General features: G+C 37.3%; 2 protein-coding genes across 2 annotated transcripts; both read right to left on the bottom strand.

The window, feature by feature from the left end:
* Positions 1–4841: 4841 nt before the first annotated feature.
* LOC148298401 (uncharacterized) lies at positions 4842–9970 on the bottom strand. The gene is given in 2 exon segments (XM_088276897.1): positions 4842–5591; positions 9956–9970. Coding segments are annotated over 2 exon segments (765 nt in total).
* A 3160-nt stretch (positions 9971–13130) lies between these two features.
* Positions 13131–13629, bottom strand: LOC148298400 (uncharacterized; the record flags this gene model as incomplete). Its single annotated transcript, XM_088276896.1, is given in 2 exon segments — positions 13131–13372; positions 13524–13629. Coding segments are annotated over 2 exon segments (348 nt in total), but the record flags the coding sequence as incomplete, so codon positions are not given.
* Between the last annotated feature and the right edge of the window lie 476 nt (positions 13630–14105).

The raw sequence follows: 14105 nt of genomic DNA, 5'->3' as shown, positions 1-14105 counted from the left end.
TCCCAACCCAACCCCAACCCCAACCCCAACCCCAACCCCAACCCCAACCCCAACCCCAACCCCAACCCCAACCCCAACCCCAACCCCAACCCCAACCCCGAATATTACCCTCTCCTTAGCACTTAGCACTGAGTAGTAGAATATAAATGCATATATAAATAACGAATAATATGATATTACCATCAATATTACCATAAATTAATAGTCAGCTTAGACACTAATTCGAATCAAGCGGAACAAGCTTCCTTTTTCCCAAAAGCTAACACCCAAATTAGTAATACTGTAATAAAGCTGGCAATGAAAGCAAGTGGAAGTTTAAATTCCAATTGTTTTTAAGATTGACGCTACATGGATGGAATACCCATCTTAATTTATTTGACTTCCTCAGCTGATCTTTTGAGTCTTTCATTATCTCTCATGAGCTTGTCGAGTTATCGGTCCTTTTATTTAATTTCTGCTTACATCTGATACTTGATGATTCGATGTTCGCTGAGGATCATCTCCTCTTACAATTTCATCACTTAATTCTCAAGTCTGTAAATCTAGGGGATGACTTTCATGTTTGCTTGCCAGTAGGGCTCCTACATGTCTTATATGTATTATTATTGGTCCTATGCGCTTTAGTACTCTTACTCTTGGTCGTATTCCTGGTTCTATCTTCTAGCAGTGTACCGGACTGTGTTTCTGTCGTTTAGCATGCTGCTATGACATATCGGCCTTGAATTCCTTGCGCGAGCGTATCTTCGATCCTTCCTAACGCAGGTTAAGTTGCCCTATGTTCCTTGCCGAATTTTTATCTAATTGGGGTATCTTCTTACTGACTGCTCGTTGACAATATCGGGCAGATTCCTTAAATGTGGTCTGCTATTTTGTTCGATGCTATAAATGCTCGGAGTGTTCGAACGATGATAATTGAGTTATTCTTCAGTTGCATTCATGGGGTAAATCGGAATGAACTAATTTCGGGAGTTTACTCTTTTGTTCAACTTTTATCCATCACTTTATCGAGCCGAATTACTCTTATTTCTTTTGTGATTTTTAGTTGGTTTAATTTGCTTACTTTACTGGGTTTTATTATTTGTTGGTTCAGTTGCTTCGTTTTTCATTCCATCGTCCCCTACTTACGAATTTACACTCCGGAAGCTATTTATTATTTCGTTTTCTCTTCTGAATTTCATGCGTGAATTTTTCTGCTCTTCAATATAATTTGTTTAGTTTCTACGATTTCGAACACTTGAGTCGCCTCCAGATTATTCTTCGATTGCTTGTTTCATTCGCTTCTATTTTGTTTAGAAATCATTTGGGGAATTGAGTGATCTTTTGAGAATGCCCCTAAGTTTCGGAGAGGCTTAGTTGTTCTTGCGGGGCTGTTCAGTGTGCGTACTCATCGATAAATGGTTCTCTTAATTTTAGTCCAGATCATTTTGCCGAGCCAAAAGGGGACTCTGCAAACTGACAAGTGGCAACGAATTCTGGAAGTCATCTTCCGAAGTACATTTGAATCTCGGACTAAGATTAGTGGCATTAGATTATTTTTTGTATTATCTTTGCGGTGAGTGATCATTTTCTGCAGGCGTCTGTTTTTATTAAACGGTCTAGGTGTCATGGCAATGTATTTTAATTTTACGATGCCTCTGATACTTGCCATTGTCTCCCAACGCATAGTAATCTCCCAAAACGACCCTTTCTCCCATCGCTTTATAATAAATTTATGAGATGTGTTAAATTTAAACAATAAAGCACACAATCGAAATAGGCATTAAAATTGAATAGCTGTGATATAATTTTATGAATTAATAGGAATATTTGTGTTCATTCAATATAAGATAAATTAAAAGAATCAATGGAGAATAAGTAAGTGCACAAGTTCAACCAAGATAACCTGCTCAGAATTAGAAAAAATTCCAGGCTCAACCAAAACATTTTCTTGAGCAAGTTGGTGCTCTTGAAGCATGGCAGCATCCAAATTGAGGCTATGGGCGAATGCATTTCCTTGGCATCTAAGATCTCACAAATTCTCTCCAAGAATAAACTAGCAACCATCACTAGTCTTAACTCCGAGAACGTTGAAAGAGATGGATCCAGGAGCATCAATCCTAAACTCATTGTCAAACTTACCAAATCGGCCGACTTCGAAAAACTCACAGAGGGCCTCGCTTTAAAAAATTGATTGTGCATAAATGCATGTATTCAACAATTCAATTAATCTATAAACTATTATTTGGCATTGCTCGAATCCTATTTACATAGATGACTCCCTTATATTCAAATGCAAAACCTTTATAAACCTTATCATTTGCTGTAACTGACAGGAGCCGAAGTTTAGATTTTTGTTTATTCTAGGGTTTTAGCCATTATATTGGCTCTTGTTTACTATATGTAAATATATAACTATGCGATACTATAAATAATAATCATTCGTTTAAAATCGTGATAACTCAAGAAAAGGTAAAATGAACCCATTTGAAAGATTAAGAAAAACCATCTAAAGAGTGCCCACTTTCAATTATGTCACTGCTGAGGAAGAGCCATCAGCCGGCTTGAAAAACACACACAATTTTCATGAATAATACATTTATTAATAGAATTGTCAGCAAGACTTTAACGCAACTCCCTAAAGATTGAGAAACACTACTAACTCGAACTAAAACTACGAAAAGAGGATAAACTTCTAATCAAAACAGACTGATCTTATTCGACAAGTAAACTAATTTGCTTTGAAGAACTAACGACTACAGAAACAAAATCGAATATATTAAATTCAAAATTAGCAGAATGTCCGAGAAATGTGCTAACTAGAAAAGAATGTGGAAACACTTTCCAATATGGTGAAATAAATGGAAATCCAAATTCATTCAAACCAATAAAAATAAAGGAAATATAAATAAGAAATCCACAGAGTTAATGCAACTATTTAAAATCTTGGAGCTTAACTCAACAATGAAAGGCAAACCAAAAAATCATTGTCATTTTAATTGGGCAAATAGAAAGGATAATCAGCTATTCGATTTGCAAATTATGAAGCTTAAATTAAAGGACTGCAGTTAAAGATTAGCAAACTTTAAGCATAAATCGAGGAGAGGTCTTAAATGCTCGAATATAATATTAAAAAGAGTGCAGATGACAAGCGAGAAAGCCAAATAAAGGCATAAACTCTACGAATTAAATATTAAGCGAAGCTGTAACAAATAAGCAAACAAAATGCTTAACTAAATGAACTATTCTCACAGTAGAGAATTCAAAATGCAACTTTAAGCTAAAAATTGACCAATTTAATGTCCAAAGTCGAATAAAGCAGTGCAGAGCTCAACAAAAATAAATAATCACTGAGTGAATTATCCGAACAAAGAGATATAAATTCAGACTTAATTAAAAATTACGAAAACTAACGATAAAATCACATTAAGGAAACGTAAAAGTTAAAGAATGCCTTGGAAGCAGAAAGAAAAAATATAAAGCTAAAAATAGTTGAAATCAAGGATGAAACCATCGAATTATAATTATAGATGTATAAAAAGCAATGCAGAGAACTTCTTCGATAAAAAATGCTATCCGACGGAAGACTTGGCGACAGTTTCACGCACATTGATCACTAATATGATTTAAAGATTCACACTTCGCAAAGATGACAAAATGATAGAATATTCTTCATAACCAAATGAATAATATTTTATTAGTGGATATTAATATAAAGACATCTGCCAGTAGCATAATGATGTCTGGTGAGTTTCATTGATAGACATCACATGGTTCTCAGTCGTGTTTCATCACATGCAAGAAGGTTTCTTTATTCACATGTATCTTCCCGATGGCTTTCAGTTTTTTCTTTCCCTCTTTATATCTCTATAGGAGTTTTTTTTTGCGTGAGTAGTCTCCTCCGTAGCACTTCGAAGTAACATGCTTCTTTATGTGCGCGATTTCTGCTTTGGCAATGGTTTTAGTGCCTACTCGAGCTTGAATGCTGACTGCAAACAACTGTGCTGGGATTGTTTCCTTCATTCTTTCGCAAATGCTTTTGCCGAATGTTTGGGCCCTGCTTTTGTGAACCAAAAACGATAGTGCGTCGACAGGATCGTTCATAATATGAATGACCATTTTGACTACTTAGGCCTTTTCGAACCCGTCGAACTCATAATCGAATGATCCGTATCCATGAGTGATTGACTTGAGTTTATCGACAAAATCGACAATAATTTCAGACATGGGTAGTTTACACTTGACGATGAGCTTCCTGTTCAGCTCCTGAGTCTCAGTGATAACCCTGCCTCGTTTGCTTTATATTAAAGATTTGATTTCAGCATAGTATGTCCTCGGGGAAACCACAGTGGCTAAGACCATTGGCTCTTCGAAGTATTAAGCTTCTCCTTTGTCGGGAGCATCGAGAGCTGATTCGATTTCAATCATCTAATTTATAAGCAAACTTACTTTATCATTCTTCAGTTTGCATCGATAGGGAACAGATGGGGATGTGATTATTGCTTAGATTTCGTACTAATCATCTAATCTCTGCCTGAAGACATCCATGTGTAGCATCCCCAAAAATCCACATCGAAAACCATTACCCAAAGTCGCATTAGATTCTCTGATGTAGGTGACAGCAGGGTCAGTTAGGACAAGTTTTTCGAGACTGCGGATATGTGGCATTAGTACTTTCTTTATAATTGATTGCACTAATTTGGATCCAAGGGGTAGACCCCAGCATACATCATCGGCTTGGAGGCCTTGAAGCCAGGCTCAGCCTACACCTTCTACTTGAACTTATAGAATGTGTCTCCTATTCTTGCTTATTTGACGAGCTTCATGTTGCTAAGAGCATACCCGATCTGTCCAGGGCCTAAGTATTATTGAGGGATGAGTTCTGGCTGTAGCACTCCGACATCAAAAACTTGATAGGATTTGCCATTATGACAGCTGGTTATGGTGGCTCCTTTCCTCAAGGCCCCACTCATCACATAGAAGAGACAAATGACATTCTTCCCATTGACAAACCAACTGTTCACGAGAAACAGTTTAAGCTTGTCCTCCTTCCCTCCCACAGTGGGCGCAGGGATTTCTTCGATGATTCTGCTCAGGATCTCTTGCACATTCTATCCAGTTTTTGCACTGATCTTGCAAATGTTGGTCAGGTTCAATTACGTCCGAATCTACTCTTATTTTTAGTGGATGTTACAAATCATGTCGATTTTATTAAGAACTGGAATCACATACAATCCTTACTTCTGCGCTAGTTAGTAATTAGCGAGGGTCTGGGCTTGAATTCCTTGGGTCGCGTCAATCAAGAGCAATGCTCCTTGACACCCTCTCATCGATCTTTCAACCTCATAGTGAAAATCCACGTGGCCAGGAGTGTCGACCAAGTTCAACAGATACTTCTGCGACTTTTTGTTTATCTTTGAATCATGCGTGTGATGCATCGACACAGTTTGGGCTTGCACTGTTATGCCTCTGTCTCGTTACACTTTCAGCTTATCAAGGTATTGATTGGAGGAGTTCTTAGGGATAGTGTTTGTCAATTAGAGCAAACGATCAGCGAGTGTTGATTTCCCATGGTCAATATGTGCGATGATACAGAAATTGCGGATGTTTTCAGGCTAAAATTGTTCAGAGAATTGATATATCAGTTTGCGGCAGAGATGAAAGTTTCTTTGGCGAAGAGAAGCGTGGATTCTGTATAATGAAGATTTTGTTATCATTATATTATGCTAATTATATTTATAATTGCAATCATAATTACAATTACATACATATTATTCTCTTCCGAACCTTTCTTCTTTAACGAATAATCAGTTACGAAATTAATAATCTAAAATTATATTTACTGTTATGAATGAGTATCATGTGTATTGAACTGATAAGATAGTCACAGATATAAGCGAACCATATAATCCAACGATGCTCTTATTTATTACTGACTAATTCATAATAGAATATTGTTGTCATGCTATTGTTGATTTATTTCTGCTTTTGTGTTCATGTTCGGTAATAAAACGAAACCTCCCTAAAGTTGTGAATTGCTCATTCATGTACAGTTTCGAGTCTTTAACTATTTATCGACAAACCTTTTTGATCTTCATATACTTCTATCTTTTGTCAATTGTATTCCACCTTTAAGAAAGTTCCTTATTGCGTTGCTGTATGCTCTTGGGTGCTATTTCATGAGCATCCTCGATCTTTAATTCATTGCCATATATGATTGATTACTCATCCTTCTTTAGCTGAATTCGCATATCTTAAAAACGCGCCTATTTTTTAGCTTCGAGAGTCTTCGCTCTCATGGTTATAAAAGTTGGCTTGCATTTTTTCGTAGGATGTTCGAGGATTTGATCAAGGTCTCGGTCGATATCAGAAATAGGATAATTTTAATTATCGGAGGACAGTGCTTTTATGATTTTTGCATAATGCTATGTGATGCCATGCATCTTAAAGATAATCTGCTTCTTTTTCTTTTTTTTCGAATCTAAGCTTTGATACTTTCGCATTTCGTCTCTGAAAAATGTGAAGATTTTTGTATAGTTGTTTTTATCCCAAGATGCCTTCTTCATCTTTCTTTGTGTCATGAAATTACGATTACAGTCATCACTGTGAATGTTGTGATGAGTAGGAGTGTGGCGAGTAGGGCGAACGGGAGAGGGAGTCTAATGAGTGGGAGTGTGGCGAGTAGGAGTGCGACTATTGCGATTGGTAAGGGTATTTGTATTATTCACAAAAGCAGCTATATTTTGATTCTTTCTTTTCGCAGAAGCTCCGATGAGTATATCAACGTCGAATGTTGGATACTAAAAATATTTAGCATGTTCACCCTGAGAATAGAGTGGATTTCTCTTTGTGTTTTTAGGTTAATTTCTGGAAGTAGCCTTAAAAAATTTACGAGAATTGAGCTGATACTGCAAATGCTAATGAGAATTCTTTAGTTCTGTATTACGTATTTTCATTTCAAAACTATTACATTATTATTGTGTTATTCACCTACAGCCAACCAAGTAGATTTAGAGAAAAGTTTAAATAGATGGATTAAACAAAGGCCAATTTGATGAACCGATAGATACTACTGCTCCATAATTTATACATACATAGATCATAAGGCTTTTTAGTTAGATTTTTAAGGTATTTCATTCCGGCTAACAGGGGTTTTGTGATTAGCCATAGACTGACTTGCCTAATAATTTATGCATGGTGGTCCTTGGTTATGGAGCAGTTGGACGGGCGCTTTGTATGAGAAAATTAAAGTTCAGAAATTAATAACTCCATAATTTATATAAAAAGTATGACAGAGGGAGTAAAGAGCACTAAATAAGACTACAATGAAAAAGCCCTACAAAACAACAACGAAGCCGAAAGAGTGCTAAAGCCAACCTATTAGGTGTTATGCTTCAATAACTGGGTGAAGTCTGTGCTCATTAATATCTACACAAAGCAAATGTGTCGAACACTCTAAACACTTTTGGATGTGCGCAAGGGTGATCGAAATCCCCTATTGCACGTACTTGATGTTGGGTGTGGAAGGGGACAGGATATTAAAAAATGGAAGCTATCTCGAGTGCGATATATGGTGGCTGCAGATTTTAGCTAAGACAGCATAAAGTAGTATGAAAAAAGATGGAGAGAAATGCACGAACCGTACCGATTGCAAACAGTTTGTGGTGACTTTTGCACTCCATCGTTTTATAATAGCATCATGCATACATCCTATGATATCGTGTCAGCGCAGCTATGTTTCCATTATATGTTCAAGAGCAAACAGTCATTGGAAACAGGGTTGGCCAGCATTTTATCGAATTTGCTCGTCGACGGAGTCTTCATTGCTACTATTCCAGATAGCTATTCGATTATGCGGAAGATAAAGTAATGTGGGACTTATCTCAATGGATACACATACTATGGTAATCAGTATTATTCGATCCGTTTCAAGCAAACAGAATTCACATAGCAGTTCGGGAATGAATATGGTTTCTATCAGCAAGATTCAATTGGTAATAAAAACACGGAAACTGGAGAAATTACATACAACAATGAATATCTAATCGAACTTGACAGTCTGAATAAGCTGCTGAGCAAGCACGGAATGCAAATTGAGTACACTGAGAACTTTATTGACTTCTATAAGAGCCACAAGGATTAGTATCAGAATATACTATGCAAGATATTTGGCAAGGTTAACTATCAGCCTGGGGACACCATGAAGGAGGATCTATGGGAAATCGCGCATCTTTACAGAGTGTTAGTCTGTCGGAAAGTCTCGGCGGGCAAGAGGCTCAGTTAGTTCAAGGAAGATGACAGAATCAAATCAATTAAAGGCAAGTAGTTGTATCGGAAGCAGGGCAACAGAGACCAGAGCTCCGGCCACAGAGGTCGAGGAGGCTACCATAGTAACGACCGGCAGCATCGCAGTTATGACAAAAGCGACAGGAACGATAATATGTCACGAAATAGGCATAACAAGTGATAATGTGAATATGAATATGAATGTGTATCAGTGTGTGAGTGTATTTGTCTGAGCGCATGTGTGTGCGAGTGTATGATAATAATAGAATGGGTTCACTTTGCTCCAATTTTATCTCTGCATATCCATAGCAAGGGTAGCATCCAGCCAAATAATTCGCCAACTCGGAGAATGGGCTCTAAAAATTGGGCTACCACAAATCAAGCATCATCTCAAAGCGATTCAGCAAAGTCAAAGTCATCTATTCGAGTAAGGTCATCTGCTCGAATAATTAGCTCCATAAAACAGACGCATAGTTCACAATCAAAACATCAGAAGAGATCATCAAATAATGCATACCTGTTTTCGCCCCTTTTTTTCATGCTCGTCAGGCTTAAGTTTATGCGAACAAGCATAATAGACATAGTGCTGAACTGCAGAACATACTGCAATAATGCGAAGAAAGAAAGAAAATAGAAAAGCATGAATGGCCCCTATAATCCAAGATTGTATATGAGACAATGATCGATCGAACTGCAATGCACATTGCCGATAAGTTCGATGAGGAGCACACGCAGATCCACTATAAGTACTACATTGCGAACGAATAGAAAAAGCCTTAGAAAGAGGGAAGTTCTGAGAGCAAGCCGCTAATCTTCAATAGAAATAATTAGAAGTTTATCGTCAAAGCCTATCCATTCCAAAGTGTAGAAGACTATGTGTTCAAAAGTGCCCTTTATGAGCTCAGTCTCTACCGGACCCTCAACCGACACACCGGTGCCAATTCCTGGATGAAACACTGCTTCATTATCGAGCGAGGCAAGGAGAAGACTTGGTCTTGGTGTTTAATTCCTATCTCTGCTCCTTGTTCGATATCTTGAAGTACCGTCAAGCAAACAGCTACAACTACTTGTATGACTAACAACTCTACCTGGCAGAGAAGATACTATAAAGCTACAGAATGATAGATATCTGCAGTATTGCTCATCGGGACATCCGGCCATCAAAAATACTTCTATTCGACCCCTCTCAATCAGATTATCTGTAGCTCCCTGAACGGCAGAAGTAATCTAATGCACAACACTCATATACTTTTCTGAATTTGTAATCGTGTCGCAAAATTACCAAAAATGAATATGAACAATACCTTCGAAATGACAAGAAGCTTGCTCTGACACCCAGAGGAGTCTACCACTACTCACATGATTTGGTGAAGTAGCTCTTAAAAGCCAAAGTTAAGAATGGTTTATATGATTTTAAGGCTAGCGATCGGCAGCAATTGGCCCATGTGCTATGCGCACTTGTGACTCTCGACCCTTTACAAAACTAAATTAACATTAACTTAGTGCGCTCACGCAATAAATAGCTGGCTTTTATCATAGAGAAGCTGATCGATTCTGACCTGAACAATATCGAAAGCATCTATCGCATAATGTCAGAGAAGAATAGGCACTTAAAGGTTCGGACAATCAGCTCATTAAATCCAGGAGGGCTCCCTTCATTCCTAAGAAGTTAAACTGCCAAAGGAATACTCACATCTGATTTCGACATCGCGACTGGCCCTCTCATGAAAGTACTAAACACTGCAAATTCTATGCAAAAAAACAATGAAGAAATTGAGCATCTTCTCGCTCTCCAGCAAGAGCATTTATACCTCCCACTATTCTATTAAAAGATCCAAAACAACTATAAAGCAATGGAAGAGTTTCCCTTACAAACTGTTCACTACTTGAAGAAAAATATATCTATCCTGCATCGCCTCGGGTCGCACTACGAGAATATTGGGGCAACTAAAAACGATTTTTTTAGGGAAGAAGTTAACTTGCTCTTATAAATATGCAAAAATCGGAGAAGGAGAGGACTGATTAGCCACTACAATTTGGAGCTTGCCAACTCTCTGTATGCATCAAAACTGTGCCAACAGTTCAAAACCAAAATCACGACTTATTCTTTGAAAATTTAAAATTCCTATAGCATCTTGGAGAAATAGGGCTCGCAGGCAGCCCTCAAATAATTGAATATGCTCAGCATCCCTCTTTCAGATGATCAGAGCTCACTTCAGCAGCGTTTAAAATTCAACCTATTGCCTTTAGAAACTCGGCTCGAAGCATTGAAAGCTAAAGGAACTGTAATTTCTAAGATTGGATAATTTTCGGAAGCAGATCGATATTTCAAAGAAGGTTTGAACATCTCAATAAATTAAAATGACTAGATATGGATTTTCGAATTTGAATACCTTTTGGGAAGGAATGGTTGTTCTAACCTAGAAAATCTGCCCGTTACCTCCAAAAGTAAGCCATAAGTCCTCAGAGATAATAAAATGGATCTATATAAAACGGAAAAATATTTATATTCGGCTGAAAGTAGAGTATTTGTTTCAGGAAAATCGACTCAATCGGAGTTGCCAAAATTCATGAAGCACAAGGGGACCTTTCACATTTCAAATAAGATTATCCCGAAGCAATGAGACAATATAAGAGGTGTTATAACGTGTATTTAGCAATGTAATAGTTTGTTTCGGAGCAGTATAAAAGAGCAATCATACAGAAAATAGTGGGGCTACTCGATAAGCATTCAGTCGAATTAAACGAGAGAATTCGGCTACAGAAACTGTTCTTGACATATAGCTCAAAGCAGAACAGCTTTTAAATTGAATAAAACGGGAAACTATAAAGTATTTGGGATGAATAGCTGGAAGAACCCCTGAAATTACCTTCGAGGATGCTCTATAAAAACCCTTCGGGCACTTAATGGGAAGATGGGCCTTAAAAAATGTTAGAAAGCACTTAGTATGAAAAAAGAGCCGAACTTTTGGTCTTCCCAATGAAAACGAAAAAATATTAAGACCCAACAAATGAAAAAGATTGGGATAGTCGACACAAGATGCAAGCCCCAATTCTGTCCGTCGTAAAAGATTAAGCAAAAATCAGAATGCCCGATTGTCATTAATTCACTGAATCCAATTGTTATTGTTAAATTTGAGAAGTTATTATATAATTCTATAGCGAGTTATTTAAATGAAATACGTTACAGTTATCGAACCGAATGGGAAACGCTTTTTGTGTTGACTGCACTCGGCCATCCAATCCAATTAGTTTTGAAATTCCATAAAATTTGGAAGGCGACTAACCTCATCCGAGCTTTGCCTACCCCAAAAAAGTGAGCTACGAAGTGCCATGCTCGGTTAACCATGTTCTCCTAGATTTACTTCCGATAAGTTACTATTCCCGTTACTTCAGATAGAAAAATCACCCCAGAGTTTCTTCATTTTCATTAAAGTGCAAAGTAGCTCGAAGGCACCAATTTTGCATAATCGTTCTTCATAATTCCTTACTCAGTCTATTACGTAGGAGAGTGGAAGAAAGGGAGGCCTCATGGGCTCGGATAGGTAGTTTTTTCATCTGGCTTCGTCCTTAATGCCACTTTTAATCAAGGTACCGTCGAGGGGGCTGATTCATTATACGTGATGACCGATGGATCTTACTATCGAGGCAACATGAGCAACGACAAGTTTCAAGGAAAGGGCAAATTCGTTTAACCGAATGGACACACCTATGAAGGCTAATGGGCCAACAACTTTCCATAGGGCTTTGGAACATAAATCTTTTCGAACAAGGACAGGTATGTCGGGAAGTATCTCGAAGGAAAGAAGAGCGGCGACGGCTGCACTTACTTTTGGAACAGTCACCCAGTTTATGAGAAATTTGAGGGGAGCTTCAATAATAACTACTTTCTTGGGCACGGCAAGATGAAAATGAGAGACGGTAGCACTCTCACTGGTCTTTTCCGTGAGAACGTGGTTTCGAAGGCATTTTTGCAAAACAAAGATTATTAGTATGAAGGCGACATGAAAGATGGCAAGCTCCATGGGAGTGGCAAGATCAAGTACCTTAAGACAGGCCTAAAATATGAGGGAAATTTTTAGAACGGGCAAATGCATGGAGCAGGGACACTTACAACCTAAAAAGGAGACAAGAAAACTGGAAGATTCTTCAAAGGAACCTACCTACACTCAGAAAAGAATGTCACAACTGACTAACTCGATAAATTAATCACTCTTACGAACAGAATATTTAGTGAGCAAGAATACTTCGAAGACGCAATATAACGTAAAATTTGTCTGATTGTATAGGTTTAGAGAATAAGCTACGAGAAGAAAAGGGAAGAAATATAATGTGAAGTAAGTGAAAAGTTCTTAAGTAAAACATATCAATCACTCTGTTTATTGCATTTTCGAAATCGAAGATAAGCTGATTGGAGTATTCGTATGATGATTTCCCAAATTATTAATCCGTATAATAATCTTATTTCTTTGATATGTATCCTTTTTATGTAATTTAGACTGTGGGATAAATGATCTTAATCTAAAACTTTCTATTAATTGATTTAAATTTCTTAAATAAAAATATAACCTTGCGAGGTATTGTTGTTCTACTGAAAATGTTATAAATTACTAACATGCCTTTATAATTATGAAAGAAAGGTTTACTTATGTTAGAAAAGATTTAATTTGAACATGACTTTATACCTTATTATTATTGGCGTCAGTCTTTTTCTTAAATTCACATTTAAATAGTGAATAATAAAAGACCAACAATTTTATTAGACACGTTCATTGTAGTTAAAGTATATTTATACTCGTACTTATATTCAGAATTTATTCAAATATAATTTAATGTATTTAAATCTTCAGAGCATAAACTGATTCCAATCATCCTCTTTGAATTAGTGTGCTATCTGCTAAATCACTCTGCTCTACGGTCGTATCTAAGTTTAAAGCTTTGGGTGGGAATCCCCCAAAAAGCTCGAAATTGCTAATTCCGCTTACAGTTGCAATATGCTGGAAAACATCATGTAAACTAGTATTGAGGTTAGCCTCAACGGGAATTCTTCGCCCGTCTATTAATCTGATTTGCATGGTAGTTACTTCTCTGTTGCGATCTGGTTCCAAGATGAAATTTTATTGAGGCCCCTTCTTCTTGCTGAATTTGGTTGGGGGTTTCACAGCTGGGTCAGAAAGAGAAGTTCCTGAGCCTGAAAATGCAACATATGGTGGTGGAGGAGGAGGTGTATACTTTTCCTCTCTTTTGTCGGATAAGCTTACAGAGAGGCCCCCTGACGGGTATTTTTTCCGCAAGGTTTTTCGGTATTTTCCCCTATTTCAATTCCTTGATGAAGTCTTTTTCAGCCGGATCATTGTAGTCGTAATATTACTCGTCATCAATCATGAAACCGTTGGAATATAAAGTGATTTTGCAGACGTGCCCTCCGACTGCTTTTTCAGAACTCGCATATTACTAAGGACTCCTACATGAAATTAATGTTACTTGTCGTTTTTCTATGCCTTCGCTATCAATGAGTTGATATCATCTGGATTTTCGACAGCCATTCCGCTGCTTTCCCTCCAGTGTAGGAGGTTGTTTATTTTTTTTTGTTTTTGTCCTTGTCACTATCTGCCATAAAACAAATGCTAACCTTTCTTGAAGTCGCCCAAAGTCTTTAAGTTCATTTGAAATATTTTTAAGATTATAACAAAGAGATAAACGCAAGAAGAGTAGTAGCAAATAATTTATAAATCTTCAACTCGAAAATAATATTTCTTTATAAAGCATTAGAACTTCTCCTATGTCCTGCTCGAGTGTCTACACTCTATCTTTAATTTGTTTCGATTACTTTTGCTGGTTTT

The sequence above is a fragment of the Brachycentrus maculatus genome, unplaced genomic scaffold, assembly GCF_059751285.1.
Source record: "Brachycentrus maculatus isolate JH-2025_06_01 unplaced genomic scaffold, ASM5975128v1 h1tg002103l, whole genome shotgun sequence".
Classification (NCBI taxonomy): Eukaryota; Metazoa; Arthropoda; class Insecta; order Trichoptera; family Brachycentridae; genus Brachycentrus; species Brachycentrus maculatus.
This window is presented reverse-complemented; position numbering and strand designations above follow the sequence as displayed.